The sequence below is a fragment of the Harmonia axyridis genome, chromosome 2 (genome assembly GCF_914767665.1).
Source record: "Harmonia axyridis chromosome 2, icHarAxyr1.1, whole genome shotgun sequence".
NCBI lineage: Eukaryota > Metazoa > Arthropoda > Insecta > Coleoptera > Coccinellidae > Harmonia > Harmonia axyridis.
Genome location: NC_059502.1, coordinates 60,082,348 through 60,104,378, shown reverse-complemented (window position 1 = coordinate 60,104,378; position 22,031 = coordinate 60,082,348). Strand labels below are relative to the sequence as shown.

The window sequence follows — 22,031 nt, the reverse complement described above, 5'->3', positions numbered from 1 at the left end:
TGCAATGCAGGACTACGTCTACTGTATAGGCTTTTCCGAAATTCGAGGCTTTATTGTGAAAAACTGTTCATTCATTTATGATTCAAAGTATTGTCCATCGATGGCCACTACTTTCTCCCATCTTTCAGACAGCGAACGAATCCCGCGTTGAAAAAACTGGTCATCTTTTGAAGCGATTAACCAATTTTTTACTTCTTCATAAGACCGTAGTGCTGGTCAGCCAGGCCGCGTGTCATTGATCAAAGTGATAGTCGGAAAAAGGGATGGGGAACGTTTCGAAGTATGTCTTGACCACTTTCGCAACATGGGGGTGGAGCATTGTCGTGCTGTAAAATCAATTTATCATGTCTTTCGTTGTATTGCGGCCTTTTGTTTTCCAATACTCGTCTCAAACGCCTTAATTGCGTTCAATAACAATCGCTTATGATTGTTTCATTCGGATTCAACAACTTATTATGCACTACGCCGAGCTGGTCCCACCAAATACTGAGCATGACCTTGGAACCGTAAATATTCGGTTTGGCCATCGACGTGGAAGCGTGGCCAGGATATCCTCATGATTTTCTGCGCTTTGGATAAACATACTGAACCCATTTTTTGTCTCCAGTCACAATGCGATGCAGAAATCCCTTCCGTTTTTGCCGTTAACCATCACCCGGCTTCAACTCATACGGCACCCAATTTCCTTGTTTCTGAATCCTAATATTTCTGAAATTAAACTTAATTCAGACAAAAACAGACAAAAAAAAAAGTTAAAATGCAAATTATGGGGCTTTCTTCTATGTCATTTATAATATTAAATCAGCACGCACTCCATTTTCTGAATTAAAAGATTCCACACCTTCAGATAACCAATCTAATGAGCCATATCAATGAAAAAAGAAAAACCTTTTATTTGCGAAAAATTAAGCATAACCTTCTACTTAAATCTAAAGAGATAATCCATAAAAATTAGAGGATTTGCTGATAATTGGTGTAAATATGGTTATTAATGAAAGCCACCATGGTGTAGTAAAAAGAAATCCATCTTTTTCCCACTCTATTGTTATGTTGTGTTTTATAAATCCGATCGGGTTCAACTAGATGGCATTATAAAGATGAGATTTTGTACTACAAAAACTGTTATGACAGTTTTGTGATAAGTTGACTCAGTTTAGTTAGTTTGAGTGCGCGTCAAATATTTACCTTAGCAAAGAGAAAATACGCTACATTTTAAAGTTTTCTTTTCGATAAAAGCGAAAATGTAAGCCAGGCGGCTGAAATTGTGTTTATGATCCTGATACTGTAACAGCCAATCATGCGAAATTTCAGTTTTGTCGATTGCGTTCCGGTAATTTCGATGTTAAAGATGCACCACGCCTTGGAAGGCCAATTGTCGAAAATGACGATTAAATGTAAGCACTGTTTCGATTGCACAAGAGGTGAATATTGCACAAATACCTACCGTTTGGAAACAATTGCATAAGGCTGGTCTCAATAAGAAGCTCGATGTATGGGTACCACACGAGTTAACGCAAAAAAAACATCATGGATTTTACATCTGATGAATCGCAACAAAATCGAACCTTTTTTGAACAGTTGGTGACTGGTGATGAAAACTGGCTCATTTACGACGTCAAGAGAAAATGGTCGTGGTCGAAACGCGGTGAGACGTCGGAAATGGTGGCCAAGCTATAGGATTATTGGTCAGGAAGATTTTGCTATGTGTTTGGTGAGTTTTGTAGAGAATTTTCTAGTATGAGCTACTCCCCAACTGTCAACAATTGGACCGTCTGAAGGAAGCAATCGCCCAGAAGCGGCCAGCTTTGGGCAAAAGGAGATAAATTGTGTTCCATCAGTACAACGCCAGGCCATACACGTCGATAGTGACTCCTCAGAAGCTTGGTTGAGAGGTTCTTATGCATCCACCATATAGTCCGAACCTGGCACCAAGTGATTACCATCTGTTCCTATCCATGGCGAACAATTTTGCTGGTGAAACAAAGAGGAAATTTAATAAGCTGCTCAAAAAGGAAAGGGTTCCAATATTGCAGTATGTCTGCTGTGTTAAACTGGAAAATGAACAGTTCTTCTTGTATTCAATTTCACTTGAACTCATTTTCAATTTTCACTAAACTACGCACATACAGATTACTTGGAAAAATAAACAATAACCTAAATTATTTGACAGGAATGGAAATGTTATTCTGAGGTACAATATGCTCAACAATCAGAACAGCTGATTTCCACATTTCACTTTTACTTAACTCTTTTGCACATTTACCTTTCACTAAAATCAAATGATTTTACTTTTACCTTTTCCTGAGCAAATTCTTCTCTTTATTAATATAGCTCATAGTGACTATCTGTTCGACAAATATTTATTTTCTCTTATTCTGTGGCTAATCCGTTTATTCTGTCACATCTTGTTGAACAAAATCGTACAAGAATATCGCAGATTCATACAATATATACTGGTTATATTGTATTATTGCATATTATTGCATAGCCCCGAGACTTTATCCCCTAGTACCACAAGAAATAAAAAATGTGAAGAACAAAATATTATTTAAAAGAAAATTGAAAAATGGATAATAGACTTTGATAAAACAAAATGACATAAAATGATAAATCAGAACTATTAATGTACACACGAATATGACAAAGAGAAATACAGAATATGACACACTAAAATCACGATTTCGACAGATATACTACAGGATTGTGAACAATTTAATACAGGATTTCGACCATTATCTGTGATGAAGCACACGTTTGTTCAACTTAATTAGAAGCTAATATATTTTGCGGTGTATAAAGAGTAAATTTTATGTTCATTACTCTGCACAGTTTATATTTTTATAAAACTCTACAGTATTATAGAGTTTATTGAATGTATTTTCATGAATTAACTCTCTCATGATTGTTATTATTATTATTATTTTTTCTCTATAAAATTCGGTGAATTAGAGAAAATAATGTATAATACTAGTACAGAAGGTTCGTTCTACCACTCGTTCATTAAAAAACTCGCTACTTCGTGGCTTGAGGGAGAATATCAATGCGTTCTGCACTTGTATTATACCTACTCAAATAACTATTCTAAGCTTTCGTGAATTTGAGAAATATCAGAATGTTATCACCGACCACTTTCCTCTTCTTCTAATTTCCAGCAATCACAAACGCTTGATTTCGAATTAGAAATGGAAAAACTGTATGACAGCACATGTCAGCAGTTCTTTCAAGTTTACCTGCGGCTAAACTTGGTAGCTGTTGTCACCAAAAATTAAAATACCTTTGATAACAAGTAATAATTATAGTCTCATGAAATGGTCTTGTAAAAAACCATTCGTGAATTTAATTTTTCCTGTGAAAAAAATCGGAAAAACACAATACAAAGTATTATTTTTTCAACAAAATGTATTCGTGCAGGTTCAAAAATCCTCGTCTTCGACTTGGATTTTTTTTGCCACGAGCACTCATGCTTCTTGTTGAAATATTACTATGCAACGTGTTTTTTTGACTTTTTTTTCTAGAAAATTAGATGCTCTCATGATATTTCTTACGAAAAAACAACTTCTTGATTTGGACGGCTTGCATGTTTTATCGTTGTGAAATAAGAGTCGCTTAGGAAACTTTCCCACTGAAATGGAAGGGGTAAAATTCAATGGTCATTGATAATAATAATTTCTTTACCGCTAATAGAGTTCAAAAGTTTAACTAATATTCACTTTCCCTTTTCGATTTCTGTCACTTTTATCTCCGAGCGTACGCTCATGATCGAAGGTAAAAGTGACAGCTGTTAAATCGAACTTCAATATTATGTGCTGACATTAATAAAGCCAATGTTTTTCGATATTTGAGGAGAAATGTTGTATCACTTCCAAAAAGATCCACTTTGAAAGCGATACAAAAGAACTTGAATAAATAATAATTTTTTTCATTAATTCTCATAAATTCTTTGAAATGAAAGTAGTTATTTAGAGTCATTGGTAAACACCCAGTATAAAATCAAATGTTAGAAATAATAACTTGTTTCGGTCCGAAAGATATTTTTTCCACGTCCTAAGGACAGGTTCATCCTCACACAGTCCTCTCATACGTTGGTATGACTGGAGGCAGTCCAATTAGCCCTAGATAAATATCCGTGTCTGTTCCCCAGAAAACTGTGTGGAACCTACAGGTTCTACTAGAGAAGAAGAAGAAGTAGAAGTGGGCATCATCGTCTATTTACACGTGTATATAAAAAGCAATCGTGAACCGGTTCTACTCCTCAAGTTCATTCACTCTAGCGTACAATCGAAGTGGCCGTCTTTACTCCATAAACACAAGAACTACCTAATTATTCACCAATTTGTATTTTCAATATCTGGATTTTCTCGTTATGGAAGCGAGTGCCTGGCTTGATGCCAGATGAGTTCATTTCCCGTGTGGCAGCATCAGGAAGATGTATCGTCTTCTTGCTGCTCTGATGGTTGAATTCTGGGGAAGTTGTTAGCGGCTGATCTTGCGAAGATTTGGATGAAGGATCATGGTGGTTTGAAATTTTGATGTGGACTAATTCATCAAGATCCTGAATCTATACATTTAATAAAGTGGTTGAAACCGGTTTGTCTTCATATTTCATAAAAGCATGGGAAAATTAGCATAGAAATGACCGAGAGAACATGAAAAATGCGAGAAAAAGCAGTGTCAGGAGCTTCCTAGTGCTCATTGATTCATGTACCCATTACACCCTTGGATACCATAGAACTATATAAATCTAGCTAGTTATACAGGGTGGGCAAATAAGCGAGGTAAGCGGCTATATCTCAGGAACCACTCATCGTAGAGACTTGCGGTAAAAAATTTTACGACTAAAGTAAACAAAAGAAAACACTGGAAATTATTTTGAAGTTCATACCTCCACCGCTAGGGGGCGTAATAGCTATCGTCGAGTAGAAAAATGCATTTTGCTCGAAAAATTTTCATATTAAGTTGGAAAAAAAATATCATCACTGTAAACCTTGGAAAATTCTCTATCTGTTTGAATTGTCACTTTCGATTTTGCGACATCAAATAAGGGTGGAGGAAAGATAGAAATCTGACTGATTGAAATGTCTGTAACTTCAGTTTGGCTCAACATTTTTGAGCAAATTAAATCTTATTTGAGAGACAACATCTTGTTGATTAAGGAAAAAATATACTCATGATGAATTTGATTCAGCTGCTTCTGATAGGGAGCGCTAAGTCAGAAGTTCATTGTTTTGTTCATTTTTCTCTGAAATTTCAAATGTAATGATAGGATTTTCTTAACAGAAACAAAAATTTCATTGAATTTGCATGAAAAAACCTGAAGGTCGCAAAGCGATAATTTCAGGCGTTCTGAAGTTATGACCGAAAGAAGATATTCTTCAACTGATGCACTGCGAAAAACCAAATTGTGTATTTGAGTTCTAACAGAAACAGAAAGCCCATCAAATTTGTATGAAAAAATCAAAAGGTCGCAAAGCGATAGCTTCAGGGGTTCTCTAGTTATGGACGAAAAAAGATATTCTTCAACTGATGCACTGAAAAACTAAATTGTGTCTTCTTTCGTCCATAACTCCAGAACGCCTGAAGCTATCGCTTTGCGACCTTTCGGTTTTTTCATACAAATTTGATGGGCTTTCTGTTTCTGTTAGAACTCAAATACACAATTTGGTTTTTCGCAGTGCATCAGTTGAAGAATATCTTCTTTCGGTCATAACTTCAGAACGCCTGAAATTATCGCTTTGCGACCTTCAGGTTTTTTCATGCAAATTCAATGAAATTTTTGTTTCTGTTAAGAAAATCCTATCATTACATTTGAAATTTCAGAGAAAAATGAACAAAACAATGAACTTCTGACTTAGCGCTCCCTATCAGAAGCAGCTGAATCAAATTCATCATGAGTATATTTTTTCCTTAATCAACAAGATGTTGTCTCTCAAATAAGATTTAATTTGCTCAAAAATGTTGAGCCAAACTGAAGTTACAGACATTTCAATCAGTCAGATTTCTATCTTTCCTCCACCCTTATTTGATGTCGCAAAATCGAAAGTGACAATTCAAACAGATAGAGAATTTTCCAAGGTTTACAGTGATGATATTTTTTTTCCAACTTAATATGAAAATTTTTCGAGTAAAATGCATTTTTCTACTCGACGATAGCTATTACGCCCCCTAGCGGTGGAGGTATGAACTTCAAAATAATTTCCAGTGTTTTCTTTTGTTTACTTTAGTCGTAAAATTTTTTACCGCAAGTCTCTACGATGAGTGGATCCTGAGATATAGCCGCTTACCTCGCTTATTTGCCCACCCTGTACATAGGTATATGAGATGCGATTTATTATTATGTCATTTTTGACCTAGATGAGGGTTTAGGATGATACGATACTTTCGAAATTTAGCAAGAACATTCGAGTCATTATTTTGAATGGAAAAAATGAGTTTGGATCTAATCTAAATATCAGAATTATGACAATATTGTGAGAAAACCTACACTGTCTGATATATATGTTTAACGTAGACTTATCTTCTAAAAATATAATTCTAACTGATAAATTATTAAAAGCAACCAAAAGAAAAAAAAATGATCCAAAATTGTACAGGGTGGGCAAATAAGCGAGGTAACCGGCTATATCTCAGGATCCACTCATCGTAGAGACTTGCGGTAAAAAATTTTAACACTGAAGTGTAAAAGAAAACACACTGGAAATTGTTTTGAAGTTCATACCTCTACCGCTAGGGGGGTAATGGTAATAGCTACCGTCGAGTAGAAAAATGAATTTTACTCGAAAATGTTTCATATGAAGTTGAAGAAAAAATATCATCACTGTAATCCTTGGAAAATTCTTTATCTTTTGAATAGTCACTTTCGATTTTACGACATCAAATAAGGGTAGGTGAAAGGGAGAAATCTGACTAATTGAAATGCCTGTAACTTCAGTTTGGCTCAACATTTTTAAGCAAATTAGATTTCGTTTCGTCTGAAAGATAATATCTTGTTGATTGACGACAAAATATACTCAAGATAAATTTATTTTTGCTGCTTTCGATAGGGGGCGCTAAGTCATAAGTTCATTGTTTTGTTCACTTAACTCCGAAATTTCAAATGCAATAATAGGATTTTCTTGAGAAAAACAGAAATTCCATCAAATTTGAATGAAAAAACCAAAAGGTCGCAAGCGATAGCTTCAGGCGTTCTGAAGTTATGGCCTAAAGAAGACACAATTTAGTTTTTCAGTGCATCAGTTGAAGAATATATTTTTTCGGCCATATCTCCAGAACGCCTGAAGCTATCGCTTTGCGACCTTCTGGTTTTTTCATACAAATTTGATGGAATTTCTGTGTCTCTCAGAACTTAAAGATACTATTTGGTTTTTCACAGTGCATCAGTTGAGGAATATCTTCTTTCGGCCATAACTTCAGAACGCCTGAAACTATCGCTTTGCGACCTTCAGGTTTTTTCATGTAAATTTGATGGAATTTCTGTTTTTCTTAAGAAAATCCTATTATTACATTTGCAATTTCGGAGTTAAATCCTCCTAGTTGCTGCCTTTCTGGAAGAAATTGGTGATGTTCAGCCATACTTGAGATAGGTTTTTTTTTCTCATATAGTGTTTTTGGTAATTTCTAGTTCTCAATATTATGTTGGTATTTTCGAATTATTTATTTTCCTGTAATTGGGTAATTTCACCTTTTAGAAAATAAAGGCTAATTATAAAACAACAAGAAACAAAAAAGTGTTGTACTAAAACAAAGTTTCTTTTTATATTTTTCTGAACTACCAGTGGTCCACCAAAAAAAAGTTTTAGAGGAAGAAAGCAGGCACTGTTCCATAATAAATATCACTCTCTAGATTTGCATTCAAAATTAGCATATCACATTATGAAAACTTTAAAATGGAATATCTATGCCAAATTTATGTTGAATATCTTGTGAAGGAGAGGTTCTCTGAGCAAAAAACATGAAAAAAACTCAAACTTCAACACCCTGTATATCGAAAACAAAGCATTCACGGCCCCATGCTTATAAGACTGTTTTTTATTAAAATGATCCGAGGAATCCGACATTTCCGTTTTTACCGCCAATTCAGGAGCACCCTACCCTGTATATTGATTAGCGTTTAATTTTCTCGAATTTCTTATTGACCAACTCTGTTTTTTTTTTTGTTTGGTAGATTGGTCAGCGCTTTTTTCCTGGCTTTGTGTTTTACTGAACCGTTTCCTTGTTTTTGATTTGATGACGTAGAATTTATGGATCATACCAAATTTTTATCTATATGAAGAAGGTGATATCCGAAAATATTGCACGAATTTTGTAACAGTTTCAATGGTCACATTAGAGTAATTTTTGAGGCTGTATATCATTTGAACTAGATGAGCAAAAAACAGAAAGACATTGCGAATCTGTTCAACTTCATAATCAAGTAATTTTTTCATGAAATTCTAAAAAAAACCGAATTCAACTACTTATTCAAATTTGACATGTCATAAAAATAACACAATGTCATTTATTACTTTTTTCCAACAATTTTCTCGAGGAAACGAGAAAGCATAAAAATAATAAATGCAAAGCTGAAGGCTTCGGTTTTCCCCTTTACCTTAACAGCGGCACCGAATCATCCAAGAAGAACATTGTGCATTCAAATCTGTCTATTTCGGATGATATCGATCTTTTTATTGAAATTAAGCTCCGTCTCCTTGCCATGAACTGGAAACCCTACGAGAATTATTTACTTTTTTTTATTTTTTTGCACCTAGGCAACTCCCTTTTCCTATCTTTCTGTATCTTATTGCATTTTCGAACCTCTCTGCAAATAACTGAAAAACTTCGAAACAATTCAATTTCAAATCACAATTTTCAATTACCGTTCAAAAATCGGGCCTACGAGCGAGATTTCTCAGATAATTCCTAGACAAAAAGTCCTATAAGCATGATTTCGCAAACTTTGTTTTCGAGATACAAGGTGTTTCTTGTAGTCCAACTTTTTTGTGATGATTATTCCAGTTTATATAATATTCATTGATATTCGCTATATATTGAGTAAATAAGTATCAAAATTCGGAATCGGTTGCAGAAACGACAAAACAGTACAAGAAACCAAAAAATGTACTACTGGACCAGTTTCTTCTTACTACCACCAAAAGAAGTTCTCAAGTTAAGAAGAAGTTAAGAAGAAAGAAAAAACCTGTAAATTTGCATTCAAAATTAGCATTTCACATAATGAATACTTCAAATTCAATATATCTATGCCAAATTTCAGTTGGATATCTTATGAAGGGAAGGCCTTATGTGAAAAAAACTTGAAAAAATCAAACTTTAACACCCTGTATCTCGAACACAAAGCGTTTGCGGGCTCATATAGGACTTTCTTCTTGAAAGGATCCAGGGAATCTGTCATTTGCGTTTGTACCTCCAATTTGAGAACACCATCTAGAACTTACACTGCGCAAAAAAATTAACGCACATTATGGAAATCTCAAATTTAATCTACAACTGAAGGTGTTCTCAATGATAATTATTTTTATCAGAATTATGCATGCATATATTATCCACTTTCAACGTTTTTCTTCAATACAGATGTTTTTTCCCAGCAGGAATAAAAAAAGATGAAATTATCAAATTTTGAATGTATTGGCTCCATTCTGAAATCAGTTGTTCTCGATCAATTCTAGTGATCAATAGTTTTTCTTTCGTTTGATTTTCTACGCTCGATCGCTATGCAACGCGAAACAAGCAATTTGACCCAAGAGGAATGTGCCCAAGCGGTAGTTTTGCGAGAAGAAGGGTGGAAATACACAAGAATTGCAGAATGGTTTGGAGTTTCCCATACAAGTGTGTCCAGAATGTTGTAGCGATTCAGGGAGACAGGTATGACCGAAGACCAGGATAGGGTAGACCACAGGTAACAACTGCCATTCAGAACGTTACTTGAGAGTTTCTTCGTTGAGACAACGGTTTGCAACCGCTCGCCTCCTTCAAAAATCAGCTCGAGCAAACTCATAGGGTGCAAATTAGCACTCAGGCAATAAGAAATCGCCTCAGACAATATGATTTAAGGCCTCGTGTCGCGGCAAGAGGCCCAGCTCTTACCCCAGCCCATCGAAGGGCGCGTTCGGATTTTGCGAGAGAGCATATCCATTGAGAAGAGGCTAATTGGGAAAGAGTTCTCTTCACAGATGAGTCTAGATTCTGCCTCTACTCTTCCATTGTGATCGACGTTCCCTTGTATATAGACGTTCACATGAAAGATATGCTCAGTGCAATTTCCTGAATACTACTGGTTTCGGGGGAGGATCGATTATGGTATGGGGTGGAATATCTTTGACTGCTCGCACAGACCTAGTGGTCGTTGATAATGGAGCTATGAATGCTGATAGGTATATAAGGAACATTCTTGAAGAGCATGTAGGTCAATTTGCCCCATATATTGGTGAAAATTTCATTTTTATGGACGATAATGCGCGCATCGTTCAGGAGTACCTTGAAGAGGTTGAAGTCACTCGAATGGAATGACCAGCAAAAGTCCAGATCTCAATCCGATTGAGCAGGTTTGGGACAACCTCAATAGAAGGCTGAGAAGTTCAGAAAATCATCCAGCTACTCTTAATGACTTAGAAATCCAACTCAGAGAAATGTGGGAAGGATTAGATCAGAACAATTTAAGATCACTCATTTCGAGTCTGAACTGTCGTTGCCGAGCTGTACTTAACGCAAGGGGTGGAAATACCAAGTATTAAATCACTTATCAGCATTCCAGTATTTTGAAAATTGTTTATTTCATTAAATTTCAGATTTTCAGAAAGTGCGTTAATATGCAGTGTATTTTATAGGAACCATAAAAGTGATTCTACCTATTAACAAACTCGACCGAGATATTCAGACTATGTATCTAGCGAGAGTTATCGTATACATCGAATTCATCATCGATTGAATCCATTCATTTTCACCATTTACCATTACTAGCTGAAAGTTCGAATAATACTGTCAGTTTGCGGTTCCCCTGGAACAGGCCCACAAAAAGCTAAAAGTAAATTGAATAATGTTTTTTCACGCAGACGAATTCACTCCAAACTAGTCAGAAATAAGTAGACCGAAGCCTTATCATGGAAAGTGGTTGAGATTTAGGTGACATATCGGTGCGTAATATGAAGCAAATCCATGTGTTTTCTGTCCATAAATCAGGTCTATAAATGATTGAATATTTTTAGAGCTTCGACGCACGGAATTCATTTTGCAATATAATATTTGTAATAGTTTTTCATATTTTTTTCATTTTTTAATTAGTTTATTATTATTTATTATTTCTATGCACTTTGGAGATCCCAAACCACTCCAAAAAACTAGAAAAAAAGAGGAATGCACTGACATGAAATCAGGAGTTTTTGGGTGCTCGTTCATTAATGCGCCAATTGCACCCTTGGAGACCACATAATTGGTTAATGGTATATGTAGTCTCGGGGGCGCAATTGACACATGGACGAGCGGTCAAAGGCTCCTGACTTCACTTTTTCTCGAAATTCTGCCTGAAATTATTATAACACAGGGTTTTCCAGGATTAATGGGTATATAACGGGTGTTTTTTTTCGAGGTATATAACTTTAAGTTGGCATTACTGTTCAAAATGGCTACCGATTTAATAGCTGTCAAGTGATTTATTCTCAGTTTGGTATAGCAATTTATCATGAATAGACTCACGCCTGAACAACGCTTGCAAATAGTGCAATTTTATTTCGAAAATAATGGTTCTGTGCGGAATACGTATCGCGCACTACGTCCATTTTATTTTGTTTAACGATGAAGCGCACTTCTGGTTGAATGGCTACGTCAACAAACAAAACTGCCGCATTTGGAGTGAAGCTAATCCTCAAGTGTATGTCGAAACACCGTTACATCCAGAAAAACTGACTGTTTGGTGCGCTTTATGGGCTGGTTGTATCATTGGTCCGTACTTCTTCAAAAACGATGATGGCCAGAACGTTACAGTCAATGGTGATCGGTATAGAGTCATGATTACTACCTTTTCATTCCTGAATTGAACAACCATGATGTCCAGGAGCTGTGGTTCCAACAAGACGGCACAACATGTCACACAGCTCGTGCCACAATCGATTCATTGAAAGACACGTTTGGTGACCGCCTAATTTCTCGGTTTGGACCTGTGATTTGGCCTCTGTGTGGCTATGTAAAGTCAATGGTCTATGCGGATAAGCCACAAACCCTTGACCATTTGGAAGGCAACATTCGCCGTGTTATTGCCGATATACGGCCACAAATGTTGGAAAAAGTCATCGAAAATTGGACGTCCAGATTGGACTACATCCGAGCGAGCCGTGGCGGTCATATGCCAGAAATCATATTTAAAATGTTATGCCACAAGATTATCTTTCGGATAAATAAAATTCATGTCAATCGAATAATGCATCGTTGTTTTATTGCAATTTAAAGTTCTATAGTTCTTAAAAAAAAAACCTTTTATATGTGGTTGAATATTCTTACTGATTATCCACTTGAATTCAACAAACCTGTACTCTTCTTTGTGTTCAATATGACTGAAAATGTAACGTAATAAGCGACTCTTGCAGCATTATAGAAGAAGTCAGAGTGGAATGCCTAAAAACTTATTTTTTGTAAATGCTTCAAAATCACGATTTGATAAACAGAAGGGTGTACTTTTTTCGATTCCATCCATGTGTTGTGGTGTCTATAAGAAATGAACAAGCTATGAGATAGCTGGCAGCATCGCTTCAGGCCTTTAGAAGGATAGTGGAATAACCGAGGAGGTCGTCAACCTTCCCGAGTCCGCAGCTTCAACTTCTAGGGATGACCATAGCTGGGAATTCTTCAGGTGCACACACGTAAACGTTCAACTAATCCTAATCAATAAGCTAGATGACGGTATAAAAAAATCGAAAAACTAACAAGAGAATAATATATGTTGATAAAATTTTATAAATTACTCTTTATTAATTGAAACATTATATATATGATATATATGATATATATTATATGATTAATGAGATTACCAATAGAGGAATTATGAAATACAGCAATTAACCATAATAATATGTTATCTGAAACACGATTTAGACAGAATTTTGTCAGGTTTGAGTTGAGTCAAAATGCGTATAACCCATGTATATAATCTGTGGTAATATATTCTATTACACATATTTTTATGTAGATATAATACCCTACCTCCTGTCACTTTGGGTTGGGTTACTTTTAAAGGGTGTTTTTTTTAGAGCTATAGAACTTTAAATTGCAATAAAACAACGATGGATTATTCGATTGACATGAATTCTATTTATCCGCAAGATAATCTTGTGGCATTACATTTTAAATATGATTTCTGGCATATGACAGCCACGGCTGGCTCGGATGTAGTCCAATCTGGACGTCCAATTTTCGATGACTTTTTCCAACATTTGTGGCCGTATATCGGCAATAACACGACGAATGTTGTCTTCCAAATGGTCAAGGGTTTGTGGCTTATCCGCATAGACCAATGACTTTACATAGCCCCACAGAAAGTAGTCTAGCGGTGTTAAATCACAAGATCTTGGAGGCCAATTCCCAGGTCCAAAACGTGAAATTAGGCGGTCACCAAATGTGTCTTTCAATAAATCGATTGTGGCACGAGCTGTTTGACATGTTGCGCCGTCTTGTTGGAACCACAGCTCCTGGACATCATGGTTGTTCAATTAGGGAATGAAAAAGTTAGTAATCATGGCTCTATACCGATCACCATTGACTGTAACGTTCTGGCCATCATCGTTTTTGAAGAAGTACGGACCAATGATTCCACCAGCCCATAAAGCGCACCAAACAGTCAGTTTTTCTGGATGTAACGGTGTTTCGACATACACTTGAGGATTAGCTTCACTCCAAGTCCAAATGTGGCAGTTTTGTTTGTTGACGTAGCCATTCAATCAGAAGTGCGCTTCATCGCTAAACAAAATAAAATGGACGTAGTGCGCGATACGTATTCTGCACAGAACCATTATTTTCGAAATAAAATTGCACTATTGGCAAGCGTTGTTCAGGCGTGAGTCTATTTGTGATGAATTGCCAAACCAAACTGAGAATAAATCACTTGACAGCTGTTAAATCGGTCGCCATCTTGAACATTAATGCCAACTCAAAGTTATATGCCTCTAAAAAAAACACCCGTTATTTCGAAATATCTCATAAGTTTTAAGGATGAATTTAAAACAAACTTGGGTTTATTGCAATCTGAATATTCAATAAAAACAAAACATTAGAAAAAAACGTACGTTTGATCATTTTCACATTTTAAGTACACCCTGTGTATTTCTAAACGATTTGAGAACACCCTATGTAAAATACATACAGGGTGTTCTGATTTGTTTCCGACAAACTGAAATGGGTGATAGATCACATCATTTTAAGCAAAAAAGTTCCTATGAACATGGGTCCGGAAATGCTTCGTTTCCGAGATACAGCGATACAGGGTGTTAAAGTTGAAAAATTATTCGCGTTTTCTTTAATATGTTTTGACTGCTTCGAAATCCTTTCATGAAATTATTCCTATTCAAATATTAAATTTAAATTCATTTTGAAAATTTCTAAGGCGAAATGCATGCGGATTTTCTATTGCCCACTAATAAGTAGAAGTGGTATGCTATGTAATTGTTGTTTTTAAGTGTTCTGAATATTCTGTTTCCTGAAATATTGCGTTGTTGGGATGCTTTACGAATACTGAGATTTTATTTTCTTCGAAGGTCTGTAAAATCCTATTTCTCTGTAGATGATTTCTTCTTTGTATGCTTCGTTCGGGCCTTTGGTAACCAATACCATTTTCCTGTATTTGTTGATAAGCTATAAACTTAGTTAACTATAATTATAATTAATGACATCTGAACCTAACACACTTTAAATCTGTCATTGTGTATAGCCATTTTAAATCTATTGCCGCAACAATTGTTGAATGTAAAACAATCAATCATTCGAAGATGTCATTTGTGCATTCAACAGAACGGTGGACATTTCGAACACCTTCTTTAAAAATTATAATGTTATTTTGTTTTGTTCTAAATTGTTACTTCTAAAAAATATTTAATTTAAAATTATTTCAAATTTATTTCTACATGTTTTAGAGATTACAAAAATATGGATTTGGCTTTAAATACGTTTTTCTCTGAAACGGTTGCCCCTAGCAACTTAAATGAGTTATACCTTTTTTAACTAGAAAAGTCAGGGAAATCAATTTTTTTAGTCCAGAATGACGTACAGGGTAGCACAGAAAAGTTGCTACGGTTTGAAGGGGACGAAATGATTGCCAGTGGCGCCCTCTAGAAAATACAACCAAATCGACCACAAATTTGAATTTCTCACCTCAAAAAAACCCTATGTACCAATTTTTATGCAATTATTTGGAATCAGTCGAAAGATATTTAAGAAAACGCGAATTATTTTTTCAACTTTAACACCCTGTATATCGGAAACGAAGCATTTCCGGACTCATGTTCATAGGAACTTTTTTGCTTAAAATGATGTGATCTATCACCCGTTTCAGTTTGTCGGAAACAAATCAGAACACCCTGTATATAAAAATTAGAATTCACTCTTTGAAGGCTTCGGTACCTACTTGATTGAAATACATTATAGGGAGAAGTAATTTCCATATATTTTTATTTTGTAAATTATGTACCTACTTTGAAAAGTTGGTGACATAATTTAGTATAAAGAATTCCAGAAAAGCACTGATTTGGCGTCAGGAGCTTTTCAGCGTTCGTTATTCATACTCCAATTCTCTATTAGTGTGACGTCACACACCGACATTTTTGGTTCTCTTGTCAGTGTTTGGAATCCAAACAAATAAATTGTCATTCAAATTAGTATGGTGTCGTTGAAGGAATTGTCTTATTTTCATAAATAAGAGTACTTGAGGAACGATTTCAGTATTAATTGATAGACAGAAAGAACGAGGTTAATACCAGTGAGTTTGAATCCTGTATCATTCCCCAGATTTTGTAAAAAGCCGTGTTTATTAGTAGAACTTCAAGTTCAAACTTACTGGCATTAATCTCGTCTATCAATTAATAGTAAAATCGTTCCTCAAATAATCTTATTTATCAAAATAAGCCAATTTCTTCAACGACAACGTACTAATTTGAATGACAATTTGTTTGTTTGGATTCCGAACACTGACAGGAGAACTAAAATGGCGGTGTGTGATGTCATCACTAATAGAGCGTATTGCACTCTTGGAGTTCACCGAACTATAAGAATATACAGAGTGTTTCATAAACATTGTGAACAAATTCAGGATATTTGTCCGGAAATACTTCGTTTACAAGAAACATGTTACATGTTTTATAAATGAATAACAAAATCCTAGATATTCTCGAAATGGCCTTAGAAAACTGGACTCTTGTAACGGGAGGCGGTAATTTTCAACAATTCTTTTAATTCAAAGAATTTTTTGATGTAATAAATTTCATTTTTCGATTGCTCTACTCAAGTATTTTTCTATATAAAATGGTTTTCAAATATTCATTGAAAAGTGGTACATTCTAGAAAAAAAGCACAGAGATTCGTTCGGTATTGAATTGAATCAAAATTTTAAAAATGAATTTAATTTTGGAAATAGGCTCTGGCGTATCTTTTTTTTTCAAAAATATGAAAGTCAATGCCAGTGTGCACACCACTGTAGTTGAAGATGTTTCATTGAAAAATAATTACCTTAATGAGATTTTATCAAAAAATCTCATTAATTCACAATGCCTAATATTTTGGTGCATAAATATTGAACATATTGAATATTGAAGAAAAAAACTCCAATAAATAAAATACAAAATTTTATAACTTGCCAAAATATGATAATTCCCTAATATTTTCCATAGTAAATTCTTGAATCAAACTCCTGAGATAAAATGTTATTTTCACCGTGAGAAGAGTAATTAAATACCAATTTTTTCTATGGTTCAGTACGTTTTTACACTTCGATACTAATGAATACAAAGAAGTGTTTTGCACATCCCTGCGGAATAAAAACGAATTGTACGCTGTTGAGAATCGCCAACATCTCTAGGAAGCGAATTATTAACGTTAGAGTAATTATAAATCGTGAGAAAGGTTTCGGTGCGTTTTGTTTTGTTCTTAAAGGTATGCAAACCGATTTGGCAGCTCTTCACTCGAGTTATCTGAGCACTCACTCATCATAGATAGATCATAGTGGAAGACAGAATGGGATTATTATTCGTATGATTAGATCTTATTTCTCTGAATCCACCCGTAAGAGTTGAATTTGTTATCTGGAAAGACCCTGATATCTACGCTTTTCTGAATAGGTAAAAAATTAGGAGTATTGAAAAATTTATATATTAGTAGGTGTACAACTTTGCTTCCGCAGTTTTGCAATAGATGGCTGTAATTCCTAGTTGAAATAAATAGACCGAAGATGTCAATAATAAGCTCAAGTATCAGTAACCATAACGCCATCGAAATATTAGTCGATTTGTGTCTGCATCATGAAGTTATTCTCGATTAAACATGTCAGCTTCCGAGACAAAATCTCGTCATTTTCAGGAGGTTTTAATTTTCTGCTTTGTTATAGTCAATCTGCGGCTGAGGCTCATCGAATGCTCTCAAACACCTTTGGCGAGGCCGCTATTAGTGGAAGAACGTACCGAGAGGGGTTTCAACGCTTCGAGAACGGTGATTTTGACTTCGAGGACCAGCATGACGTTGGAAGAAAAACGGTTTTCGAAGATACAAAAGCCATTTCAAAACGCCTGAAAATTATGGGAATGATTCAGAAACAAGAAAATTGGCTGCCGTACGAGTTGAAGCCGAGAGATGTTGAATAGCGTTTGTTTCCGTGTGAACAGCTGCTTGCAAAGCAATGCTCATGCTCTGCATTTGGTTGGACCAACTCGGCGTAGTGTAATTTGAGTTATTGAAGCCAACTGAAACAATCTCAGGCCGAGCATTGAAAGACGAACGGGCAATACAACGAGAGACATGATAAAGTGATTTTACAGCATGATAATGCTAAATCCTAAAATGCGAAAGTGGTCAAGACATACTTGGAAATGTTGAAATGGGAAGTCCTACCCCACCCGCCGTATTCTCCAGATGTTGCTCCTTCGGACTATCACTTTCGATCAATGGCACACGGCCTGGCTGACTGACACTTCCAGTCTTACGAAAAAGTAAAAAATTGAATCGATTCGTGGATCACTTCAAAAGATGGCCAGTTTTTTCAAAGCGGGATTCGTACGCTGACCGAGATATGGGAGAAAATAGTGGCCAGCGAATATTATACATGATGGAATTGAAGAATTTTTATTAACAATCAAAATTATCAGAAATAACGTTAACTTTCTGATAGTCACCCAATCCATTTCAATAAAGTCAAGCTGTTATGGAAGCACTTAGCTCCGATATCTTCGAGTTGAGATGGGAGTGCTGGAGGAAAATCAATGAATTAGGCAAGCATAACAAGGTTTTCCTAGTCTGGGTTCCCGATCAAAAGGGAGTCAAAGGAAATGAAGAGGCCAAAATACTTACCAGAAAGGAAGCACGAAAGTATTTTAAGGGGTTGTTATAAGAGAAAATACACCTTCAAAAAAGAATTTTAAGGAGCAAACCAAAAGAATAATATTGTAGCGAAATCTTGCAGGGATCTATCACTCCAAATTATTTCTTGAGAATACTGTAAGATCAAAAAAAATATCTGCAACTCAGAATTTAGTAAGAAGCTGCTACAACCCCTCACTGGCTTCCTCATAGGGCTGTGCATCATCAGCAACATTTAATTTACGAAGATGTTAACATCGCTGGTAAAACCCCATCAAATGTAAAAGAAATTTCTTGGTCTTGGTATGTGGTTATTTCTGCTTTTTGGTATGGTACCAAGACCAATAAAAACTCAAAATAGTTTTATGAAGAATACTCTCTGATCAACTGTGGTTAACAGAAAAAAAATGCTTACCTTTACTTTTTGTACTTGCAGGACTCGCAGCTTCTGATGGACTCGATGGGGTAGAGTTTATTTCTTGTTTGACACTGGAAATATTTTGAATATGAATATTAAATTTTTTTCTTATTTTTAAAACATATAAAATAAATAGAGCTCATTAATTATAAAACGATGTTTAGTGAGTTAATTAATTCATAATTGACATAGCAACACTTTTCCCTACAGTGGAGGAAAAGTAGAACTTTTTGATGATATCATGGATTAAAATATGAAAGTTTTATCTAATAATTTCAGAAAACCGCCAATGTCTGGCGCATTCGCCATTTAGTAACGAATACCTACTCAATCCTGAAAACTTCTAAGAACATTTCTGAAACATTTTATTTACGACTGTTTCAATTTGAAGATTACAGAACACTCAATTTGCTGCATTCGCGTTACATAATGAAATTCATTACACAAATCAAATTTCCAATATAGCTTCTTCTATATAGTATGGAAGTCTTTCTGAATCACTAATTTCGACCAAACACATCAAATACATGTATAGAACAACATTTCATCTACGACTGCTTATAATGAACAAAAAATGAACAGAACGTTGTAATTAACTGTTGTGCAACTAAGCTGAAAATGTTCATTATAGGCAGTCGTAGATGAAACGTTATACATAGGCTAACAACTTTGCTTCCGCCGTTTTTTTTTGGAATTCGAGGCTTTATTGTGAAAAACTGGTGATACATTTATGATTCAAAGTAGTGTCCATCGTTAGCCACAAATTTCTCCTTTCTTTCGAGCAGCGTACGAATCCCGCGTTGAAAGAACTGATCATTTGTTAATCGATCCAATTTTTAACTTCTTCATAAGACTGGAAGTGCTGGTCAGCCAGACCGTGTGCCATTGATTGAAACAAATAATAGTCTGAGGGAGCAACGTCTGGAGAATACGGCGGGTGAAGTAGGTCTTTCCATTTCAACGTTTTCAAGTATGTTTAGAAAACTTTTCCAACATGGGGTCGAGCATTGTCATGCTGTAAATCACTCAAATCGCTCAAACGCATTAATTGCGTTCGATAACAATCGACTGTGATTGTTTCAGTCAGTTTTAACAGTTCATAGACGCTTCGCCGGGCTGATCCACCAAATACTGAGCAAGACCTTGGAACCGTGATTATTCGGATTGGCCGTCGATGTGGATGCATTGCCGGATATCCCCATGATTTTCTGCGCTTGGGATTGTCGTAATGAAATCATTTTTGTCTTCTGTCACAATGCGATCCAGGAATCCCTTCGGTCTTTGCCTTGCAAGCAGCTTTTCACAAGCAAAACAAACGCCGTTCAACATCTCTCGGCGTCAACTCGTACCTCACCCAATTTCCTTGTTTCTAAATAATTCCCATGACTTTCAGGCGTTTTGAAATGGCTTATTGCGTCACTCCCAATGATCCTGCCAATTCTTGTTGCGTTTGACACGAGTCTGGATCAAATAATGCCTCCAATTCTGCATATTCGAAAACCTTCTCTCCTCCACCGCCATGCTGATCTGCGACGTCAAAATCACCGTTCTTAAAGCGTTGAAACTACTCTCGTCACGTTTTTTCACTATAAGCGGCCTCACCATTGGTATTTGAGAGCATTCGATGAGCCTCAGCTGCAGATTTCCTCATATTGAAGCAGAAAATTAAAACCTTCCACAAATGACGAGAATTTGGCTCGTAAGCTTACATGTTTAATATCTAGAGAATAACTATATGATGCAGTCACAAATCGACTAATATTTCGATGGCGTTTTGTTTACAAATACCTAAGCTTATTATATGACATCTACGATCTATTTATTTCGACTTACACTCACCGTTACAGCCATCTTTTGCTTAATGGCGGAAGCAAAGTTGTACACTAATACTATACATGTGTGATAATGTAATGATGCATTATATATTTTTATAAAAGTGTTCACAAATAAAAGCAACTTTCTCAAGCAATTTTTACAATAACAACAGGATGCTCACTCTGTGAAAGCTATTTAGCTATTTATTTTAATAAATAAGCTAGATCATCTAGTAAGTTCCCCAAAATTCCTCAAATATTAAAGTTGCACCTAAAGTATATAAGAACAATAATAGTATTTATTGTGTTCATGAGGATGAGATTATTAACATTCGTTGGTGTATATGGTGTAAAAACATGCTCAAAAAATCGAAAGTAACACATTAAATCTTTCAGAGAAATAAAGCAATGAATAAAATATAGCAAAAATGTTCACTTTTTTGCGTTATTGAAAGTCGAGTGATATTCAGGAGTGGTGGTGTCATTAGTTGAAATACTTCAAGGCCTCTGTCCTTTTCCCTTCATTTTTCAAAATTTGTATGAGAAAGTAAGTTGTATCTACTTAATTGTCATTTCTGAAATTTTTCTTAATGATCATCTTCATCGGAGACAACATTGATGTAACGTTTATAATAGTAATTTATGATTTATTTTGTACAAAATAAGTTCGAGAATTGTCTTGGTAAAAATCTCAACAACAGTATCTCCAGGCTAATCAAAACAAATAAACCGTCAATAAATCAATAAATAGCTTTTCAGTTCCCATGAAATTTTGGGGCTCTTCTAATTTCAAAATTGTCAAACTCAATTTGGTTACTAAAAACGTAAGTTTCAACGATGATAATGCCATTATTGTTGATGTCAAGATTCAAATTTCCACACGCGTCTTAAATTATAACCAAACCTCCGACAACCAAATAAAACTCATAAAAGTCATTCGTTTCGAACAGATCGATCGAGCAGTTCCCAAAAACCGGTCGTTAACGTACCTGGAGAAGGTGGAATCGGCGTTTCCTGGTGGACTGCTCGGAGAAGAGCTCGACGCTTCCATATTTGTCCATCGGGCATGTTAATCACGGGCTAAAAATCGAACTTTATCCGTCCATTTCCGCACTCTCGACCCTCTGGTTTCAAGGCCCGATCGTCCGCACGAACTGGGCCGATCTGGAGGTGCCGAACGCGCATCCAGCCGGTTTTATCGCTCGGGGTTGCCCGTACCCAATCCCCTATTCAATAAACGGGGGTTTCCTGCCCGGTCTTTGCGCATG

At 35.7% G+C, this 22,031-nt stretch overlaps 1 protein-coding gene across 1 annotated transcript in view; it reads right to left on the bottom strand.

The window, feature by feature from the left end:
• LOC123672782 (ecdysone-induced protein 78C) overlaps window positions 1-21,829 on the bottom strand; it is an 81,672-nt gene extending 59,843 nt beyond the window's left edge. Inside the window, exons 1-2 of the mRNA XM_045607069.1 lie at window positions 21,753-21,829; window positions 18,947-19,020 (exon numbers count right to left, since the gene is read on the bottom strand). Coding sequence (XP_045463025.1) covers window positions 18,947-19,020; window positions 21,753-21,814 — 136 coding nt within the window. The 5' untranslated portion in view covers window positions 21,815-21,829. The remainder of the gene's footprint in view (window positions 1-18,946; window positions 19,021-21,752) is intronic.
• Between the last annotated feature and the right edge of the window lie 202 nt (window positions 21,830-22,031).